The sequence below is a fragment of the Sturnus vulgaris genome, chromosome 27, assembly GCF_052056855.1.
Source record: "Sturnus vulgaris isolate bStuVul1 chromosome 27, bStuVul1.hap1, whole genome shotgun sequence".
Lineage (NCBI taxonomy): Eukaryota > Metazoa > Chordata > Aves > Passeriformes > Sturnidae > Sturnus > Sturnus vulgaris.
In genome coordinates this window covers 3,582,268-3,604,300 of record NC_142269.1, presented here as the reverse complement: position 1 = coordinate 3,604,300, position 22,033 = coordinate 3,582,268, and the positions used below count along the sequence as shown (strand labels likewise).

At 42.7% G+C, this 22,033-nt stretch overlaps 2 protein-coding genes across 2 annotated transcripts; both read right to left on the bottom strand.

The window, feature by feature from the left end:
- Positions 1-3,732: 3,732 nt before the first annotated feature.
- HOXB2 (homeobox B2) lies at positions 3,733-10,576 on the bottom strand. The gene is made up of 2 exons (XM_014892962.2): positions 10,199-10,576; positions 3,733-6,185 (listed from the first exon to the last, which is right to left on the bottom strand). The coding sequence occupies exons 1-2, from the start codon at positions 10,569-10,571 to the stop codon at positions 5,734-5,736; spliced, it is 825 nt and encodes a 274-aa protein (XP_014748448.2). The 5' UTR covers positions 10,572-10,576; the 3' UTR covers positions 3,733-5,733.
- A 5,809-nt stretch (positions 10,577-16,385) lies between these two features.
- On the bottom strand, positions 16,386-21,211 carry HOXB3 (homeobox B3). Its single transcript, XM_014892969.2, has 2 exons — positions 20,754-21,211; positions 16,386-18,997 (listed from the first exon to the last, which is right to left on the bottom strand). Exons 1-2 carry the CDS (start codon positions 21,127-21,129, stop codon positions 18,273-18,275), a joined length of 1,101 nt encoding a protein of 366 aa, XP_014748455.2. The 5' UTR covers positions 21,130-21,211; the 3' UTR covers positions 16,386-18,272.
- Between the last annotated feature and the right edge of the window lie 822 nt (positions 21,212-22,033).

Here is a 22,033-nt window from a genome sequence, read left to right as displayed (position 1 = left end):
AAAAGCTGGAAAAAAATTCCCGGAAAATTTAGATAAAATAGGGACAAAAAAATGCAAAAAAAAAAAATTAAAATTCATTAATTGGGTTCATTTGCATATTAATTACTGGGCCAGGGCGGGGGAGGGGGATGGAGAAAATCCCTCGGGCCGGGATTTGGGGATCCCGAATTCCCTGAGATCCCAAATCCCTCAGATCCCAAATCCCTGGGAATTCCCTCAGATCCCAAATCCCTCAGATCCCAAATCCCCTGGGATTCCCTGAGATCCCAAATCCCTCAGATTCCAAATCCCAAATCCCAAATCCCTCGGGATTCCCAAATCCCTCAGATCCCAAATCCCTCAGATCCCAGATCCCTGGGGATTCCCATCCCAAATCCCTCAGATCCCAAATCCCCCCGGATTCCCATCCCAAATCTTTTGGATCCCAAATTCCCGGGGAATTCCCTCAGATCCCAAATCCCTTGGGATTCATTCAGATCCCAAATCCCTCAGATCTCAAATCTCTTGGGATTTCCTCAGATCCCAAATCCCTCAAGATTCCTAAATCCCTTGGGATTCCCATCCCAAATCCTTCAGATCCCAAATCCCTCAGATCCCAAATCCCCCGAGATTCCCATCCCAAATCCTCCGGAATTCATTCAGATCCCAAATCCCTTGGGATTCATTCAGATCCCAAATCCTTCAGATCCCAAATCCCTTGGGATTCCCTCAGATCCCAAATCCCTGGGATTTATTAATTAATTTTATTTATTTATTTGTTTATTTGTTCATTCATTTATTAATTTCTTCGTTATGTTGTTTCTATGGTATTCATTTATTAGCTCATTTTATTTCTTTATTTATCGTTCGTTGTTTAACTTATGACATTTCTTTGTTTGCTTGCTTGTTTAATTAATTCATTAATTAATTAATCAGATGAAATTTAATTTTTTTTCATCCGCCCGCCAAAAATAAAATAAAATAAAATAAAATAAATAAAAATTTTCTCGCCATCACCGCCAGCCCCTCCTCCCGCTCATTTGCATATTGGCGATTTAATGAGGCCTGAGCTCTCTTAATTCCGTTAATTGCGTTAATTAATGCCCTGGGGGCGCTGGAAACAGAAGGGGCAGAAAATTCATTTTCGATGTTTATTTGATTTTTTTGGGGAGGGGTTTAAAGGATGGCGGAATCCCGAAATTCCCATTTTTATGGGATAAAAGACAATAAAAATTAATGAAATGAAATGAAATTAAATGAAAGAAAATGAAATGAAATGAAATGAAAATGAAATGAAATGAAATGAAATGAAATAAAACAAAACAAAATAAAATAAAATAAAATAAAATAAAATAAAATAAAATAAAATAAAATAAAATAAAATAAAATAAAATAAAATAAAATAAAATAAAATAAAATAAAATAAAATAAAATAAAATAAAATAAAATAGATTGGGGGGGTTTGGGATTTGTATCGATCAGGGATTTGGGATGGATTGGGGGGATTTGGGATTTTTATCGATCAGGGATCAGGGATTGATTGGGGGGTTTGGGATCATTACAGGAACCTCGTTTGGGATTTGTATTGATCAGACATCGGGAATTGATTGGGGGGATTTGGGATTTGTATCGATCAGGGATCGGGGATTGATTGGGGGGGGTTGGGAATTGTATCGATCAGGGATCGGGGATTGATTAGGGGGGTTTGGGATTCCATTTCCATCCCTTGTCAGGGATTTGTATCGATGAGAAATTGGGGATTGATTGATTGATTGGAGGAGTTTGGGATTTGTATCAATCAGGGATCAGGGATTGATTTGGGATTTTGGGATTTGTATCGATCAGGGATCGGGAATTGATTGGGGGGATTTGGGATTTGTATCGATCAGGGATCGGGAATGGATTGGGGGGATTTGGGATTTGTATCGATCAGGGATCGGGAATTGATTTGGGGTTTTGGGATTTGTATTGATCAGGGATCGGGAATTGATTTGGGGTTTTGGGATTTGTATCGATCAGGGATCGGGAATTGATTTGGGGTTTGGGATTTGTATTGATCAGGGATCGGGAATTGATTTGGGGTTTTGGGATTTGTATTGATCAGGGATCGGGAATTGATTGGAGGAGTTTGGGATTTGTATCGATCAGGGATCGGGAATTGATTTGGGATTTTGGGATTTGTATCGATCAGTGATAGGGAATTGATTTGGGGTTTTAGGATCCCTTTCCCTCCCTCCTCAGGGATTTGTATCCACGAGAACTCAGGGTTGAATTTGGGGGAAATTTGGGAATTCTTTCCCCTCCCTTTGCCCACGGGAAAAGGGTCCGGAAATGCTGAAATTCCCCTTTTTTGGGACTTTTTTTTCTTCATTTTTAGCCTAAAGGATGTGTGAGAATGGAAATCCGCCCGTTTTGGGATATTTTCTCTCATTTTTGGGCTAAAGGGTCTGTAAATGTGAAAATCCTCCTGTTTGGGGATTTTTTATTTCCTCGTTTTTAAGTTGAAGGGTGTGTAAGAATGGAAATAAATAAATAATTAAAATAATAAATGAATGAAATAAAATAAAATAAAATAAAATAAAATAAAATAAAATAAAATAAAATAAAATAAAATAAAATAAAATAAAATAAAATAAAATAAAATAAAAAAACTCGGAAATAACGGCTCGAAAATAAATTCGGAAATAATGAATCGCAAATAAAAACTCCGAAATAATGAATGGCAAATAAAGAAATAAACTTAAATAAATACATAAATAAAATAAAATAAAATTAAAAAATAAATAAATAAACTCGGAAATAACGAATTGCAAATACGCAAACTCTAAAAATAAAAAAATCTCAAAAAATTACAAAAGACAAACTTTTGGGATTGATTTGGGGGGATTTTTTTTTTTTTCTTTTTTTAGGGTTGACCCCAAAACTCCCCCGGGATGAATTTTGGGATTAAAATCAGATTTTTTTCCAGCAGAAATCTTGGAAGGAGGTGGCGAATCCAAGGAGGGATTTTTGTTTTGTTTTTTTTTTTTTTACAGCTGGGAAAAAAAAAGAGGAATAAATTAAAAAAAAAAATCTAAAAAAATTAAAATTAAAAATAAAATTCCCTTTTTCTTTCCCCGTTCTTTTCCACCCGAACTCATGGAGATTCTTTTTAATTTTTTTTTTTTTTTTTTTCACTCCAAATTCTGATTTTTTTTCTGATTTATTCTGTTTTTTCCGCTTTTTTTTTTTTTTTGTGTGTGTGTGTGGTTTTTTTGTTTTTGTTTTTTGTTTTTGTTTTGTTTAAATTATTATTTTTGCTTGGGGTTTTTCTATGGTTTAATTGTTGGGATTTATTTTTTTTTTTGTTTTCTTGTTCGTTTTTTTTGTTGTTTTTTGATGCTTTTCTTCTTTTGTCCTTGCAGTTTTATTTTGCGTTCTCGATTTTTTTGTTCTTTTTTTTTTCCTTTAAGAAAACGATTTTCCCCATCACCAAAACACCACAAACATTCAAATTAAAAAATAAAAAAATCTCCTTTTTGATTTAATCCAACAAACAAAATATATAAATAAACAAACTCCAAGCTGGATAAAAAAAAAATTAACCCAGACCCGAACCACGGAAACATTTCCCGAAGATTCTGGAATTTTTTGGGGATTTCTTTGGATTTTTAAACCTCATTACAAAGGAAAAAAAAAAAAAAAAAAGATGATTAATGGAGGAAAACAACCAAAACAAAAAAAAAAAATTTTGATTTTTTGGAGTGAAATCCAGAGCAATCACGCGTTTGTCGGTTTTATAAATTCTTTTATTTACTCTATGAAAATAAAGATACAATAAATAATTTAAATAATTTTCCCCTTTGCTAGGAAAGGATTGGAATAAATAATCTACATCTAAAACGCAAAGAGAGGAAGGAAAACTCCTCTGATTTTTTTTTTTTTTAATTTTAATTTTAATAATTTAATTTTATTACGAAACCTAAAAGTCTCCTTCTGATTCCTGAGAAAATCTCTGGGGAGGATTTACAAATTTTTATTATTTTATTTTATTTTTATTTTATTTTATTTTATTTTTCTCTCTCTCTCCCAAGGGCTGACATCTCTTACCAAAAATAAAATAAAATAAAATAAATTAAGGGGGGAATTAAAATAAATTAAATTATCATTAAATACCTGAATTTCAACAAAACCGCGGCCGCTCTTTCACCTCCTGGTGAAAAAAAAAAATTAAAAAATCAACTCTGGGAGGGAGGAGAAATCGGGAAAATTTGGATTTTGGGGAGGAGAGGATGGGGTGGGAATCGGCCGGGGGGGTCCCGTTTCGGGGAAGATTTTTTGGGGGGTTGGTTTCATTTTTTAGGGCAGATTTTAGGGGTTCACTTTATTTTAGGGCTGATTTTGGGGTTTCTCCCTTATTTTAGGGCAGATTTTGGGGAATTCCATTTTTTTTTAGGGTTGATTTTGGGGTTTCTCCCTTATTTTAGGGCAGATTTTGGGGAATTCCATTTTTTTTTAGGGTTGATTTTGGGGTTTCTCCCTTATTTTAGGGCAGATTTTGGGGTGAGTCCCACTTTTCTCAGGGCAGATTTTGGGGTTTTTCCCTTATTTTAGGGCAGATTTTGGGGTGAGTTTCACTTTTCAGGGCAGATTTTGGGGTTTTCCCATTCTTTTAGGGCAGATTTTGGGGTGAGTCCCACTTTCTTTAGGGCAGATTTTTGGGGTTTTCCCATTCTTTTAGGGCAGATTTTGGGGTGAGTCCCACTTTCTTTAGGGCAGATTTTTGGGGGTTCACCTTATTTTTGGGTAGATTTTGGGGGTTCCCATTTCGGGGCGGATTTTTGGGGGTGGATTTCATTTTTAAAGCACTGATTTTGGGGGGCTTCACCTTATTTCAGGGCAGATCTTGGAGTGAGTCTCTATTTTTTAGGGCAGATTTTGGGGTGCTGGCAGTGCCTGGAAGCCCCAAATCTCTGACTGGGTTGGAAGTGGGGGTTCCCCTTTCCTTTAGGGCAGATTTTGGGGGTCCCTTTTCTTCCAGGGCAGATTTGGGGTGAGCCCCTTCCTTCAGGGCAGATTTTGGGGTGGTCCCCGTTCCTTTAGGACAAATTTTGGGGGTCCCTTTTCTTCCAGGGCAGATTTTGGGGGGGTTCCCTTTCCTTTAGGGCAGATTTTGGGGCGCTTTCCTTTTTTTCAGGGCAGATTTTGGGGTGGTCCCCGTTTCTTTAGGGCAGATTTTTGGGATTCTACCTTCTTCCAGGGCAGGTTTTGGGGGTTCCCCTTCTTTCAGGGCAGATTTTGGGGGTTCCCTTTCCTTCAGGGCAGATTTTGGGGGTCCCCCTCTTCCAGGTCAGATTTTGGGGTGGTTCCCCTTTTTTCCGGGTCAGATTTTGGGGTGGTTCCCACTCTTCCAGGTCAGATTTTGAGGTGGTTCCCCTTTTTCCGGGTCAGATTTTGGGGTGGATCCCCTTTTTTTCAGGTCAGATTTTGGGGTGCTTCCCCTTTTTTCCAGCTCAGATTTTGGGGTGGTTCCCCTTTTTCCGAGTCAGATTTTGGGGTGGTTCCCCCTCTTCCAGGTCAGATTTTGAGGTGGTTTCCCTTTTTTTTTTTTCCAGGTCAGATTTTGGGGTGGTTCCCCCTCTTCCAGGTCAGATTTTGAGGTGGTTTCCCTTTTTTTTTTTTCCAGGTCAGATTTTGAGGTGGTTCCCCCTCTTCCAGCTCAGATTTTGGGGTGGTTCCCCTTTTTTTTTTTTTTCCAGGTCAGATTTTGGGGCTCTACCAGCACCCCCAAACCTCCTTTTCCTCTCTCTCCTGCCGCTCTTCCCATTCCAGCCGCAGCTCCGCGCTCCAGATCGCGCTCCCCAACAATTCCAGCTCCTCCTCGGCGAGGATCCCAAACCCCCGCGGCCTCTCCCCTGACCCGCGCCCCTCCCCGGTGGCCACCACGGGCCTCTCCACGCTGGCCACGGGGCTCTGTTTGGTCGCCAAACGCTCGGGTTCGCCGTTCTCATCCAGCACCGCGTGCCGGGTTTGTTTTTTGCGCTTCATGCGGCGGTTCTGGAACCAAACCTTGACCTGGCGCTCGCTCAGGTCTAACAAAGCCGCGATCTCCACCCGGCGAGGCCGGCACAGGTATTGGTTGAAGTGGAATTCCTTCTCCAGCTCCAGCAGCTGAGTGTTGGTGTAGGAGGTGCGGAGTCTCCGGGAGTTGTTGGTGCTGTTCGGGTCTGGAAAACCGGGAAAAAACAAAAAAAAAACCAAACCAAACCAAAACAAAAAAAAAAAAAAACAAAAAAAAAAAAAAAAAAAAACAAAAAAAAAAGGGAAAAATCGGTTAATTCAATTCTGGAACACGGCAGGGAAAAAAATTTGGAGTATTGGTATCGGATTCAGGGGTTGGTGGAGAGCAAGCAGCGCAAATTTCGAGGAAAATTGTTTAATTTGACTCTGGAACATGGCAGGGAAAAAAATTCGGAATATTGGTACAGGATTCAGGGGTTGGAGGAGTGCAAGCAGCGCGAATTTCGAGGAAAATTGTTTAATTCGACTCTGGAAAACACGGAGAGGAAAAAAAATTGGAAAATTGGAACAGGACTCAAAGGTTGGAGGAGTGCAACCAGTGCGAATTTCGAGGAAAAATGTTTAATTCGACTCTGGAACATGGCAAGGAAAAAAAATCGGAATATTGGTAGAGGATTCAGGGGTTGGAGGAGTGCAAGCAGCGCAAATTTTGCGAAAAAATTGTTTAATTCGACTCTGGAAAACATGGAGAGGAGAAAAAATTGGAAAATTGGAACCGGACTGAAGGGTTGGAGGAGTCCACGAAGTCCAAGTTTTGTGGAAAATTGTTTAATTCAACTCTGGAACACACGGTGGGGTGGAAAAAGTGGAAAAAAATTTCACTGGAATGCAAAAAATTGTTTAATTCAACTCTGGAACACATTGGGGGGAAAGAATTTGGAAATTTGGCACCGGACTCAGAAGTTGGAAAAGTCCAACCAGTCCAAATTTCGAGGAAAAATGTTTAATTTGACTCTGGAACCCACGGTGTGTAGGGAAAATGGGAAAAAAAAAAATCACTCGAATGCAAAAAAAATTGTTTAATTCAACTCTGGAACACGGCAGGGGAAAAAAAAAATTGGAAAATTGGCCCGGGACTCGGGATTGGAGGAGTGTAACCAGTCCAAATCTCGAGGAAAATTGTTTAATTCAACTCTGGAACGCGTTGAGGGGGAGGAATTTGGAAATTTGGCACCGAACTGAAGGGTTGGAGGAGTGCAAGCAATCCAAATTTCGAGGAAAAATTGTTTAATTCACCTCTGGAACGCACGGAGAGGGGGAAAATTGGAATATTGGCACCGGACCCAGGGGCTGGAGGAGTCCAACCGATCCAAATTTCACTTTAATTCAACTTTTCCCTCTCTGGAAGATGATTGGGAATGAAGAATTCTTTCTCCTCGAGAGGATTTTCCCCTCTCTGGGATTTCGCTCCATTTAAATCCTTTCCCTCTCCGCCATCCAAACCATTCCTTTTATTTTATTTTATTTTATTTTATTTTATTTTATTTTATTTTATTTTATTTTATTTTATTTTATTTTATTTTGTTTTATTTAGTTTTAGTTTTATTTTATTTTGTTTTATTTTGTTTTGTTTTGTTTTGTTTTATTTTGTTTTGTTTTATTTTTATTTTATTTTATTTTATTTTATTTTATTTTATTTTATTTTATTTTATTTTATTTTATTTTATTTTATTTTATTTTTTTTTTATTATTTTTATTTTATTTTTTTTACCCTTCCCCCGTTCTTTGATTTCATTATTCCAGTTTTTCCCCCGGGGTCCAACGAGCTCCGGTGTCCGCCCTGGCCCTGCCCGGTTTTACCTGAGCCGTGGAAAAATTCCATGGGGGAAAAAAAATTCCATGGAAATCCTGGAATTGTTCCTCCGACCTCTCATCCCGAGGGGAAGCGCCCGGCACAGGCGCTGCTCCTTTTTCCGGGCGGTTTTTGGGGCTGGAATAATTTCATTTTCTGGGATCAACCCTCGCTCCTCGAACCCATCCCCCTCCTATCCAGAGGGGCTTCCCCGAAATTGGGAAATTCCCGGAGAGATTTCCCAAAAAAAAATCCCAAATTCTGCACGAACCCATCCCCCATACACAGAGAGGCTCCCCCCGAAATTGGGAAATTCCCGGAGCGATTTTCCCAAAAAATCCCCAAATTCTCCTCGACCCCGTCCCCCCTTTCCAGAGAGGATTCCCCCAAAATCGTGAAATTCCCGGCGCGATTTTTCCCGAATTATTTTCGAACCCATCCCCCATACCCAGAGAGGCTCCCCCCGAAATTCCGAAATTCCCGGAGCGATTTTCCCCAAAAAATCCCCAAAATATCCCCCGAACCCATCCCCCTCCACCCAGGAAGGATCCCCAGAAATTGTGAAATTCCCGGAGCGATTTTCCCAAAAAAATCCCAAATTCTCCTCGAACCCATCCCCCATACCCGGAGAAGTTCCCCCCAAAATTCCGAAATTCCCGGAACCATTTTTCCTCAAATTCTCCTCTAACCCATCCCCCATACCCAGAGAGGTCCAACCCAAAATTATGAAATTCCCAAAAAAACAAACCCCAAATTATCCTCGAGCTCATCCCCCCATATCCAGAGAGGCTCCCCCCGAAATTGTGAAATTCCCGGAATCCCCCCCCCAAAAAACCCAAATTCTCTTCGAAGCCATCCCCCCCCTTTCCAGAAAGAATTCCCCCAAAATCGTGACATTCCTGGAGCGATTTTTCCAAAGAATCACAAATTATTCTCGAGCCCATCCCCCTCTACCCGGGAAGGATCCCCCCAAAATTCCGAAATTCCCGGAGCGATTTTCCCAAAAAAACCCCAAATTCTCCTCTAACCCATCCCCCCTTTCCAGAGAGGTTCCCCCCAAAACTCCGAAATTCCCGGCGCGATTTTCCCAAAAAAACCCCAAATTCTCCTCCACCCCCATCCCCCCATACCCAGAGAGGTTCCCCCCAAAATTCCGAAATTCCCGCCGCGATTTTCCCAAAAAAAACCCCGAAATTTTCCTCTCCTCGCTCCAAAACATCCCCCGAACCCATCCCCTTCTACCCAGAAAGGATCTCCCGAAATTGTGAAATTCCCGGAGCGAATTTTCCAAAGAATCCCAAATTCTCCTCGACCCCATCCCCCCCTTTCCAGAGATGTTTCCCCCAAAATTCCGAAATTCCCGGCGCGATTTTCCCCCCCAAAAAAACCCCAAATTCTCCTCGATCCCATCCCCCATACCCAGAAAGAATTCCCCCCAAAATTCCGAAATTCCCGGCGGGATTTTCCCCACCCTGCAGGCAGCAGCCCCCTCATTCCCCACCCATTCCCCTCCCTCCCTCCGCGCTTCTCGGAGCTTTTGATCTTTGTTTTTTTTTTCCTTTTTTTTCCCTTTTTTTCCCTTTTTTCCCCTTTTTTTTCTCCTCCTCCTTTTGGCCGTGGGCTGTAAAAACCCGCAGAGAAATCGCGACAAACGGAGCCACAAAAATCCCCGGCCCCGGCCCCTGCTCGCTCTCGGTTCGGCAGAAATTGCGGCAATTTGTTAATTAATTTGTTAATTATTTGTTCGTTTGTTCTTTTTATTTTCGGGGGGAAGGGGCAGAAGCGCGGTGGGAAAATCGCGCCGGGAATTTCGGAATTTCGGGAAGAGCTTCTCTGGGTATGGGGGATGGGGTCGAGGAGAATTTGGGATTTTTTTGGGGGGGAAATCGCTCCGGGAATTTCGGAATTTCGGGAAGAGCTTCTCTGGGTAGAGGGGAGATGAGTTCGGGGAATATTTGGGGGTGAGATGAGGAAAATTTGGGGTTTTTTTTGGGAAAATCGCGCCGGGAATTTCGGAATTTCGGGAAGAGCTTCTCTGGGTATGGGGGATGGGGTCGAGGAGAATTTGGGGGATTTTTTGGGGAAAATCGCGCCGGGAATTTCACGATTTTGGGGGGAACTCCTGAAAGGGGGGGGTGGATTCGGGGAATATTTTGAGGCGATAAGAGGAGAATTTGGGGATTTTTTCGGGAAAAAATCACTCCACTAATTTCCCAATTTCGGGGGGGGGGCTCCTCTCTGGATAGGAGGAGGGGATAAATTCAAGGAATATTTCGGTGCGAGAAAAGGAGATTTTTTAAAATTTTTTTTTAAATTTTTTTTTTTTGAGGAATATCCAACCAAAACCCCCCCGGGAGCGATACCAACCTGCGGGAAATCCCGCGGCGAGCAGCGAGGAGGATGAAGATGATGAAGATGATGATGATGAAGATGAAGAAAACGGAGCCTGGCCGCTTCTCCGGGACGATTTCTTCTCCTTCATCCAAGGAAATTCGGCCGCCCCGGGGCCGGGCTGCGGTGCCGGACCCCGAAATTCTCTTTTTTGGCTCCCGGCTCTCTCCCGGCTGCCGGAAGAAGGACGGAGGCTTTGGAGAAGCTCGAAAGGAGGAGGAATGAATGTCGGGGCCGTGATTGATGGAGTTTGAAACGTCTCCAGGACAGCGGGGAGACGCGTCAGGCACTCGGCGAGAGAAGGCTGGCTGTTTATAAACCCCATCTCCCTCTCAAATTCCAAATTCATGGCTTTTTCCAGAGGGTTTGGAAAGAGGGAGGGAGGCGGGGGAGAGGGAGAGGGAGGAGGAGGAAGAAGAGGAGGAGGAGGGAGAGAGAAAAATGCGGACCAGGCTTTTTTTTGATGGTGACGGTGCTCGGGTTGTTTTTTTTTTTAATAACTTTTATTTTTGCTGAGGATTCGGGCGGAGGGGATAAATTCGGGTAAATTCGGGTAAATTCGGGTAAATTCGAGGCTCGGGGGCAGAAATTGTGGCCAATTCTCGTCACGTGAGTGGCCCCAGCCAATGGCAGGCGGGGCCTAGCGGCGAACGGAAAGAGTTATTTTGTTTAATTGATTAAAAAAAAAGAAAATTAAAAAAAAAAGGAGAGAAAGAGAGAGGAGCCCCAGCAATGCCAGCAATCACCCGGCAGCGCCCAGGAATCGGCAATCAACAATTAAAAATTAAAAATCAAAAATGAAAAATGAAAAATGAAAATCCTTCCTTGGCTGGGGGATGTGGGCTGGGAGATGCTGCCTGTCCTGTCTGTCCCTTCCCAGTGCTCCCAGTCCATCCCAATCCTCCCAGTCCCTTCCCAGTGTTCCCAGTCCCTTCCCAATCCTCCCAGTCCCTTCCCAGTGTTCCCAGTCCCATTCCCAGTTCTCCCAGTCCATCCCAATTCTCCCAGTCCCTTCCCAGTGTTCCCAGTCCCTTCCCAATCCTCCCAGTCCATCCCAGTGCTCCCTGTCCCGTCCCGATGCTCCCAGTCCCATTCCAGTCCATCCCAGTCCCATTCCCAGTTCTCCCAGTCCATCCCAATTCTCCCAGTCCCTTCCCATTGTTCCCAGTCCCATCCCAATTCTCCCAGTCTTTCCCAATCCTCCCAGTCCATTCCCGTTCTCCCAGTCCTTCCCAGTGCTCCCAGTCCCTTCCAAGTTCTCCCAGTCCCATCCCAGTGTTCCCAGTCCCATCCCAGTGCTCCCAGTCTATTCCAAATTCTCCCAATCCCTTCCCAGTGTTCCCAGTGCCATCCCAATTCTCCCAGTCCCATCCCAGTCCATCCCAGTTCTCCCAGTCCCATTCCCAGTTCTCCCAGTCCCATCCCAATTCTCCCAGTCAATCCCAGTCCCATTCCCAGTTCTCCCAGTCAATCCCAGTCCATCCCAGTTCTCCCAGTCCCATTCCCAGTTCCCAGCCCTCTCCAGGCTCCTCCAGCCGATTTCCAGCTCTTCCATGCTCAGGCCCCGCCGCGAGAAAAGGGAATTCCCGGAATTTTCAGAATTTCTGGAATGTTCGAAATTTTCGGAATTTTCGGAATTTCCGGGGGTTTTCGGAATTTCCGGGATTTTCGGGATTTCCGGAATTTCCGGAATTTCCGGGGGTTTTTGGAATTTCCGGAATTTCCGGGGGTTTTCGGAATTTCCGGGATTTTCGGGATTTCCGGAATTTCCGGAATTTCCGGGGGTTTTCGGAATTTCCGGGATTTTCGGAATTTCCGGGATTTTCGGGATTTCCGGGGGTTTTCGGAATTTCCGGGATTTCCGGGATCTCCGGAATTTCCGGGATTCTCGGGATTTTCCGGGATTTCCGGGATTTTCCGGAATTTCCGGGATTCTCGGGATTTTCCGGGATTTCCGGGATTTTCCGGAATTTCCGGGATTCTCGGGATTTTCCGGGATTTCCGGGATCTCCGGAATTTCCGGGATTCTCGGGATTTTCCGGGATTTCCGGGATTTTCCGGAATTTCCGGGATTTTTCCGGAATTTCCGGGATTTTCTCCCTCCCGGCCATTCCCAGTTGTGTCTGGGCTCCTGTTCCCACATTTCCCTCTTTTCCAACTTTTCCCGGAGCTCGCCTTTGAGCCGGGCTGGCAGCGCTTAGGAAATCAAATTTTAAGTCAAATTTAGTTAAACCCGCCCGATTCTCCGGCTTAAATTAAATTTAAAGCTCAACCTAATCCTTCTCCTTCCCAAGCCCGGCTTAACGAAACCCTCGCGCTTTCCTCAAAGGCCCGACTCGTTTTTAATTCCCAAATCGCGTTTCTTCTCTTTTTTTTTTTTTTTTTTTTTGTTTTCCCCCTTCACTTCCAGAGTTTACAAAATAAATAAATAAAATGTCATTTCCCCGGATTTTTTTTGTTTTGTTTTGTTTTGTTTTTTGGGGTTTTTTTTTCCGGGTCTTTCTTTGGTCTCTTTAAAGCGCCCCGGGTCCCCACAACCCCAAAAGAAGAGAGAATTCATCAATCTTTTCCTCCAAAGACTTTTGACAGCTCGCCCTGGCTCGCCCAGCAAAGAAATTTGGCTTTTGCCACCGAGTTTTGTTTTTTTTTTTTTTTTTTTTTAAACCCTTGGGAAGATTTATAAACTTTAATCCACCTAGAAACTCGAAATAAAAAATTAGAAACTCTAAAAAAATAGAAATATTAAATAATGGGCGAGGGAGGGGTTGGGGAAAGGAGATTTTTGGGGTTTTTGGGGTTGGTTTTTTTTTTTTTTTTCTGGTGTTCCAGTTCTCCCATTTCGCAGCTTGGGAGGGACTGGGAGGCTCCGTTCCCGCAGGGAGAAGCCTGGAAACTTTTGTCACTCCAAGAATCCGCGTGGGTGGGGAGGGTTTGGAATAAATCTAAAGCTCATTTAGCCGGGGGGGGGTGAGAAAAAGAATTATAATAATTAAAAAAAAAAAAAATTCAATTGTGCCAATGAAAACCGCGGAGGAAATCGGTTTAATCTCGTCAGGTTAATGATTAAAAATAAAATAATTTGGGGTTTGGTCATTGGCGTTGCTTTGTCTAGGGTTGCCAATTATTTTTTTTAATTTTTTAATTTTTTTTTTGAGGGATGGAGAGGAAAAATTTGGGATGTAAATTTTCCCCAGGAGCCCTCAGGAGTTGTCTCAGCTTTTTGGTCACGGTTGGGGTTGGAAGGGGAGAAGAAAAATAAAAAGAGGGAGGAATTAAAAGTGGGGGGAATGAGAAGAGAGGGGGAAGAATAAAAAGGGGAAAATGGAAAGTGGGAAAAATGAAAAAAAGGGAATGAAAAAAGGGAAAAATGAAAAGGGAGAAATGAGAAGAGGGGGGAAATAAAAAGGGGAAAAATGAAAAGTTGGGGGAAATGGAAAGGGGGAAAAATAAAAAAAGGGGGAATTGAAAGGGAAAAATGAAGAGTGGGGGAAAGGAAAGGGGGAAATGAAAAGGGGAAAGAAAAAATGAAAAGTGGGGAAATGAAAAAAGGGGGAATAAAAAAAGGGAAAAATGAAAAGGGAAAAATGAGAAGGGGGGAAAAGGAAAGGGGAAAAATGAAAAGGGGAAAGAAAAAATGAAAAAGGGGGAAATGGAAAGTGGGGAAAAGGAAAGGGGGGAAAATGAAAAGTGGGAAAAATTAAAAAGGGGGAATGAAAAGGGAAAAAGGAAAAGGGAGAAATGAGAAGAGGGGGAAATAAAAAGGGGAAAAATGAAAAGGGGAAAAAATGGAAAGTGAGGGAATGAAAAGAGGGGAAATTAAAAGAGGGGAAATTAAAAGAGGGAAAAATGAGAAGAAAGGGAATGAAAAGATGGAAAAACGAGAAGGGGGAAATGAAAAGGGGAAAAAATGAAAAGAGGGGGAAAAGGAAAGGGGGAAAATTAAAAGAAGAGGGAATAAAAAAGGAGGGGGAAATGAAAAGAGGGAGAAATGGAAAGGGGGGAAAATGAAAAGGGGGGAAATTAAAAAGGGAATTAAAAGGGGGGAAATGAAAAGAGGAGAAAATTAAAAGGCGGGAAAATGAAAATAAAGAGGAATGAGAACGAAGGGAACGGAAAAGCAGGAAAATAAAAAGATGGAAAAATGAAAATAAGGGGGGAAAATAAAGAGAAGAAAAAGAAAAAAGGGAAAAAACCCTCTGGGAGATAATTGTGATTTTTTTTTTTCCCCCATTCATCGCACAGAGACACAAGGGGGGGGGGGGGGGAAATTTCCAACTCCAAAAAAAGGAGAAAAAAATTAAAAAAAAAATCCAAAATCTTGGAGGGCCCAGCCCGGAGCGGGGCTGGGAGGAAGCGGAGGACGCGTCACTCCCGGAATTGGATTTTTTTTTTTTTTCTCTTTTTTTCCCCCTGTTTTCCCAGATTTTTAACCATTTCCTGGGAATCCCTGGCACAACATGGCGCCGGAGGAAAATAAAAAAAATAAAAAGAAAAAAAAAATCTGGGAATGGGAGAGGAAAAAAAAATCTGGGAATGGGAGAGGAAAAAAAAAAAAATCGCTGCAATTTTTGTGGGAGCTGAGTCCGGACCTGCCAGGGTTTAAAATCCGAATTTTTCACAACGAGAAATGGTTCCCGTTATTTATTAGCGCTCCAATTTTAATTATTTGAATATTTAATTTATTAACCTGGAATTTCCTTTATCAGAGCTCCTTTCTCATGAGGGGTTTCTTTTCCAAACTTTTTTTTTTAAGTTTTTTTTTTTTTTTTTAGTTTTTAATTTTAGGGGTTTTTTTTAATCCCTCCAGGGTTTATCCTGGCTGTGCACACAGGTGAAGTAAATAAAATGTAAAATATTTAAAATGTAGGGCAGCTAAAATATATTTTTTAAAAAAATATATATAACGTACTATTGAAAATATAGAATATAAAATATAAAAATAGAGGAAATATGGGATAAAGGATATAAAATATGAAAATATATTCCAGGAAATGTAGGATATGGGATATCGGATAGAGAATATGGGATATAAAATAAAAAATTATAGAAAATAGAGGATAGAGGGTATAAAATATAAAAAAATAATTTAAAAATGTATTCTAGAAAATAGAGGATATGGGCTATAAAAGAGAACCTCTAAAATATCAAATATGCTCAATAAAGTATCGGATATGGGCTATAAAATATCAAATATAAAATAGATACAAAATTAGAAAATATAGAAAGTACAAAACACAAAACCCCGCTGTTCCTACAGCACCCGCCCCCTTTTTAATTTTTATTTATTTTTTAAATTTTTTTTTTTTTGGGTACCTTTTCAGCTTTTCCACCCTTTTCTCTCCACCGCAGTGAAAATCCAAAAATCTCCCCTCGTCTTCCTCCTCCTCCTCCTCCTCCTCCTCCTCCTCCCCATCCCTTCCCAGCCCCATAAAACTTTTATTGCTGCTGTAATAAAAGTTTATTATTTATTTTTTTTTAGGGTTTTAGAGCATAAAAATCGAATTTTTCACGGCGTTCTCCCCCCCGCTCTCGCTGCTGGCCCGGGGTTGTTCTCCCTTTTTTCGATTTGGATTTTCTGGTTTTGTTTTATTTTATTTTATTTTTTTTTTAATTAAAATTTGGGGTGTCCGGGGAGTGTTTTTGGAGCCATCCCGTGATTTTAGCCACAACTCAATTATTTCAGCCTCAATTCAATCGTTTGATTTTGAACAGAATAAAATCTTTTTAAAAAAATTATTGCCTAGAATAAATAAAATAAACCATTTCCTTCCTCCTCACTTCGCAAGGAAAGCCCCGGCTGGAAACTCCAATTTTACATTTTCTTCTTTTTTTTTTTTTTTTTTTTTTTTTTTAAACCCTCCTTGTATTTATTTATTTTTTAATTTTTATTTTTTTTTATTATTTTCTCCCGTGATTAATCCCTTTCCCTTTGTTTTCATTCCCTCTCCAATGGCATCCCTGCCTCGCCTCCACGTGATCCCTCTTTGTGGATTCCCCAATTCCCAGGATTTCACCCCAAAACGGGGACGCCGCTCTCAACCCCCTCTCCTCTCTTCCCTTTTCCATTTTTTTTTTAATATTTCCCCTCCAAAAAAAAAAAAAAAAAAAAAAAAGAAAAAAATTTAAATTTTTTATTTTCCACCTCGAAATCCGACCAGGATATCACGAGATCATATTAAAAAAATAATAATAATAATAATAATAAAAAAATAAAAATAAAAAAAGCGAGAACAGAAAAGTTTATTGGGGAATTGTTCACAACCCTGGAAGAAAAGAACTCCTGGAAGAACAAAGGGAGGAGGAGGAGGAGGGAGGGGAGGGATCCGCGATTAAATTCTTCTAATTCAGGACTAAACAATTACAGTTCTGGTTCTGCTCTCATGCCTCCAGTAGAACTAATTACATTAATCATAATTACCAAGGCAACATAAAACTACGGCTTCTCCCTAAATTACAATAACTCAAAGAAGCTCTCGTGGTACAATGACATGGGGGAACACAATTTTTTTTTATTAATTTTTTAAATTTTTTCTGCCTTTTTTTTTAAATTTTTTTTTGTTGTTTTTTTTGGGAAGAAAACGCTAAAAAATTCTTTTTTTTTTTTTTTTTTTTTTTTGCTTGCTTTTCCCTCGTATAAATACATCGTCTCGGGGAGGGGGGATAAATATTACAAAAAAAAAAATAAAAACAACAAAACAACCAAAAAAAAAATATTTTCAACTGGCTATAACCAATAAATATATCTGAATGTTCACCAGAACACACACCTAACTGAAGGGCGCCTCGACCTTCAAAAATCGCTTTTTTTTTGCTTTTTTTTTGTTTTTTTTAATTATTATTATTATTATTATTATTAATTATATGTAAACTCTAAGTGCAACAAAAGATGTCCTGGCAGGAAATCATCAGCAAATCCCAGGGATTTGTTTTGTTTTCCTGCTCTGGTGGGAGGACATTCCCTCTGCTCAAAAAATACCCTGTTTTCACCAAAGATCAAGAGGAGAGGACGAAAGGAGCTCAGGATTGCTTTTTTTGTTTGTTTTTTTTTTCTTTTTCTGCTCGTGAACCCTAAGAGGAAAAAAAAATCCCAAAAAACAAACAAAAAAACCCCCCAAAACCCCCCCAAAAAACAAATTAAAAAAACCTCCAAAAAACCAACCAAAAAAAAAAAACCCCAAACAAATCAACCAAACCCCAAAAAAACCCCAAAAACCAAAAACCAAAAACCAAAAAAACCCCACCCCAAAAGGAGAAATTAAAAGGGAAATATTCAGACCTGTCAACCCTTTCTTCCTCTCTTCGGAATTTTGGGTGGGGGGGAAAAAAAAAAGGAAATTTTAGATTTCCCGAAATTTTCCTCCACCCTTTGCTTAGACCTCTTTAATCTCGATGTTTAAACTTTTTTTTGTTTAATTTTATTTTTCCTGTGTTGTTGTTTTGGAGAGGGGGAGCGGGGCCTGCAGGGACGATTTTGGCTCCTGGGCCTTGGCAGGTTTGGATATTTGGGATATTTGGAATTTTTTTGGGGGGGAGGGTTTGGGTGGGAAATTACCCAGTGGAAAAGCGGATTTATCCTTTTATTTATTTATTTATTCTTTTTCCTGAAAAAAATCGGATTTATCCTTTCGGGAAAAGGACAAATCCGTGCCCTGAAGGCTGGGAAGGATTCGGGTGGGTCTGGAGCAGGGAGGAATTTCCTGCTGGATCTTTTTGGGGTTTTGTGGGTGCCAAAAAACCCCAAACCTCGGCTGGCGGATCCTCCTCCTTCCCAACATCTGGAAAACCACGGGTGACAATCCAGATGTGACTCGGCAACGACGCATTCCGACCCACCCCAAACAAACTCCAGAAACAAATTAATGCCAAAACCACCAAAAAAAACACGCTCAGATTTTGTGCTTAACACCCCAAAAACCGCCAAAAAACTCAACCCCGACACCCCCAAAACGCCAAAAAAACCCCCAAAACTCGTTTTTTTGTCGTTTTTTGTCGTTTTTTTGTCGTTTTTTGTCATTTTTTCATCGTTTTTTTTTTTGTTTTTCCCCTCCTCTCACAGATGGGTGAGCTTGGGCGCCTCTTGGATCCTGCCCTGAGGAGCCGCGTGCTGCGCGGCGAGCTCGCCGTAGGCGCCGTGGCCGTCGCAGGGTCCGTGGGGCTGGCCCGACGCGACCCCTCCGTAGTCCAAATGGTTGAGGCCGTAAAGAGCCGGGCCCGAGGTCGCCAGAGAATCCACAAAGTTGCCCCCAACGTAAGCGGGGCTGCCCTGGGCGTCGTAGCCGGCGCCGTTGGCCTGCAGGACGTGCTGGGCCTCGTAGTCGCCGGCGTCGGCGGCGCCTCCGTATTTTTGCGGGCAACCTTTGAGCGGGGCCCGGTAGCCGCCGGCGGCCACGGCGTAGGCGTTGGGGTGGGGTTTGCCGAAGGAAGGCGGCGACGGCGCCTCGTAGGCGCCGCTCACGGGGTGCAAAGCGTTGAGGAAAGCGGCCGAGGCCTGCGCGGCCTGCGGGGGGCTACCGGCCGGAGAAGGCCCCGCCGAGGAAGAAGCGACGCCTTTGGATTTCTGATCCTTTTTGTATTTCATCCTCCGGTTCTGGAACCAGATCTTGATCTGGCGCTCGCTGAGGTTCAGCAGGTTGGCCATCTCCACCCGGCGAGGCCGGCACAGGTAGCGGTTGAAGTGGAATTCCTTCTCCAGCTCCACCAGCTGCGCGCTGGTGTAAGCCGTGCGCGCCCTCTTGGAGGCCGACGAGCCCGGCGGGCTTTTCTCGCCGCACGTTTCTGTCGTGACCCAGAGCCGGGATGGAAATAAAAAGGGAATTACTTACAGGGAGAAATGGAGCTGGGCTGGGATTTTAATAAATCCTCCTCCTCCTCCTCCTCCTCCTCCTCCCCTCGGCCTGCGCTCCGTAACGGTGGCGTTTATTAAGAGCTCTGCTCTCCGAAGCTGCCCCCGCTTTATGAAAATTGGATCATGTCATGTAGGGCCCTTTATTGAGGAGCCCGTTATTTCCCGACCATAATTTCACAGAAAATAACGTTTGGCAGGGATGTGGGGGGTGGAGAGGCGGCCGACGCTGCCCGGCCGATTAACGCCCGGCCAATTAATTAATGCGGGGCCAGTTAATTAATGCGGGGCAGATTAATGCAGGGTTGGGTTTTGCATGCAGGTTCATCTCCAATATTTACCTGTGCACCCACTTTTTTTGGAGAGGTCAACGCCAAAAATTACGCCAAAATCGCCCCAAATCTGAACGGGATTTTTGGGATTTTGGGGATTTTGGGGATTTTGGGATTTTTGGGGTTTTGGGATTTGGGGATTTTGGGATTTTGGGGATTTGGGGATTTTGGGATTTTTGGGATTTTTGGGATTTTTGTCTGGGATTTGAGGAGAAGACACAGGTGGTGCTGCACCTGCTCCCTCTGAGAGGTGGGAAGGGACCAATCAGGATTTTAGGAGCAGCTGGGGACGCATTTTCCCCAATTTGGCTTGGAAATAAAGGTGCCCAGTGCCGGGATCCCGTCAGGAATTTCACGAGATCCTCTCCTCATCCCCCAAACCCTCAAATAAATCCCGGGACTCCCCCGCTCCTGAGACTTCCTTTCAGCACAGGAAGAAGGGAAATGTTCCCACCTGGAAACTCAGAATTTGCCCCTTTGAATTCTGGGCAGGAAAAAGTGGAATTCGGACCTTCCCTAAACCAATTTCCCCAACCCTTGGTGATTCTTTGGAATTCTGGGCAGGAAAAGTGGAATTCGGACCTTCCCTAAACCCATTCCTCAAACCCTTGGCGCTTTTTAGACCTTTCTTTGGAATTTTGTGGGTTAAATCCGGAATTTGGACCTTCCCTAAACTGATCCCGCCAACCCTTCGCGATTCTCTGGAATTCCAGGAGGGAAAATTTGAAATTTGAGCCTTCTCTAAACCAATTCCTCCAACCCTTGGCGCTTTTTAGACCTCTCTTTGGAATTCTGGGCGGGAAAAATGGAATTTGGACCTTCTCTAAACCCATTCCTCCAACTTTTGTGATTGTCTGGAATTCTAGGAGGGAAAAACGAAATTTGGGTGTTCCTTAATCAGATTTCTGTAATCCTTTGCAGTTTTTAGATCTCCTTTTTGGAATTCTGGGCAGGAAAAGTGGAATTTTGTCCTTCCCTAAACTGATCCCCCCAGTCCTTTGCGATTCTTAGACCTCTCTTTGGAATTCTGGGCAGGAAAAGCAGAATTTGGGCCCTCTCTAAACCGATTTCTCCAACCTGTTGCGATTCTTTGGAATTTTGGGCAGGAAAAGCGGAATTCAAGCCTACCCTAAACCCATTCCTCCAACCCTTGGGCGCTTCTTAGACCTCTCTTAGGAATTCCCGAGTGAAAAAAAAAAAACAAAAACCACCAAAAACCCAGAATTTGGACCATCCCTAAAAACCGACCCCTCCAACCCTTGGCAATTCTCTTTCACTGATATTTTTTTGTTTGTTTGTTTGTTCGATTTTTGGTTTTTTGGGTTTTTTTGGAGGTTTCGCAGCCCTGTCCAGCTACCTGCCCCGGGCGAGCCGTTCTTCTGCTTGGAATTCTGCCTCGACTCCTTCATCCAGGGGAAGATCTGCTTGGAAATCCCCAAATTCCCTTTGCCGGCCGCGCTTTTCCCCCCTCCGCCGTTCCCCTCGTCGTCGTCGCCGTCGTCGGGCGATCCCGGCGGCTCCGGCGCCAAACGGGGCCTGGCGCAGCTCCCGTTGAGCTCCTTATTTTTGGAATTGTTGCCCAGAGACTGCAGGGAGCAGGAGGATCTCTGGAAGTCGCCATCCTCGTGGGGAGCGGCCTGGAAGGGCGGCTGGGCTCCCTCGTAGGCGAATCCGTTGCCGTAGGAGTAAGCCCCGAAGAGCGCCGAGCCGTCGTAGTACGACGCCTTCTGCATCTTCTTTTTTGGCTACCGGGGTCTTGACACCCCTCTGGCAGCACATTGGCACCCCGAGGCCACGGGATGGCCCCTCGGCAGCTGCAGGGTGCGAGCTGACCTGAAAGGTTAGGAAAGAAAACACAAATAATAGCGGCGGGCGCGGGGATCCATCTTGGGGCCTGAAAAGCGGCGTGACATGAATAGGGTCCCGCCGAACGCGGGGGGAGCAGATGCTGCCGCAGCGTTTCACCCTCTGCAGGCTCCAGACATTCGGGTTTGGGGGAGTTTTGGGGTGGTTTTGTCGGGTTTTTTTGTTTTTTTTTTTTTTTCTCCTCCCTCTCCCCTTGGTTTTTGCTCCGTTGCGTGGGATTGCGGCTACATATTTATTAGTTTTGGTTACTATTATTATTGCCCTTATTTTTAATCTTATTATTCTTATCATTATTCTTTTTCTTGTCATCATTCTTATTCTTAATCTTATCATTATTCTTAATCTTAATCTTATAATTATTCTTATTCTTATCATTATTCTTATTATTCTAATTCCTTATTCTTATTAATAATCTTATTCTTAATCTTACTCTTATTCTTATTCTTAGTCTTAGTCTTATCCTTATAATTATTCTTACTCTTATCATTATTCCTAATCTCTTAATCTTCTTCTTATTAGTATTATCATTATCATTGTTGCCATTATTATTATCACCTCTATTTTTAATATTATTATTATTAATATTATCATTTCTATTTTGATTTCTATTATCACTTCAATTTTTATTTCTATTATCATTTCTATTTTGATTTCTATTATTTTTGCGACTCCTGTATTTACCCCCAAGCACAAACCCGCTCCTCCCCCCTTTACCCCAAACCCCGAATTACCCCAAACCCGAGACCCCCGGCCCGGAACCGCCCCCGGCCC

Excerpts from the sequence above, each read along its gene's own strand:
- HOXB2 (XM_014892962.2), bottom strand. The coding sequence starts at position 10,571 with ATGAATTTGGAATTTGAGAGGGAGATGGGGTTTATAAACAGCCAGCCT. Across the intron at positions 6,186-10,198 it reads CGCCGCGGGATTTCCCGCAG|ACCCGAACAGCACCAACAAC; the intron begins GTTGGTATCGCT and ends CCGGTTTTCCAG.
- HOXB3 (XM_014892969.2), bottom strand. The coding sequence starts at position 21,129 with ATGCAGAAGGCGTCGTACTACGACGGCTCGGCGCTCTTCGGGGCTTAC. Across the intron at positions 18,998-20,753 it reads GAACGGCTCGCCCGGGGCAG|AAACGTGCGGCGAGAAAAGC; the intron begins GTAGCTGGACAG and ends GGGTCACGACAG.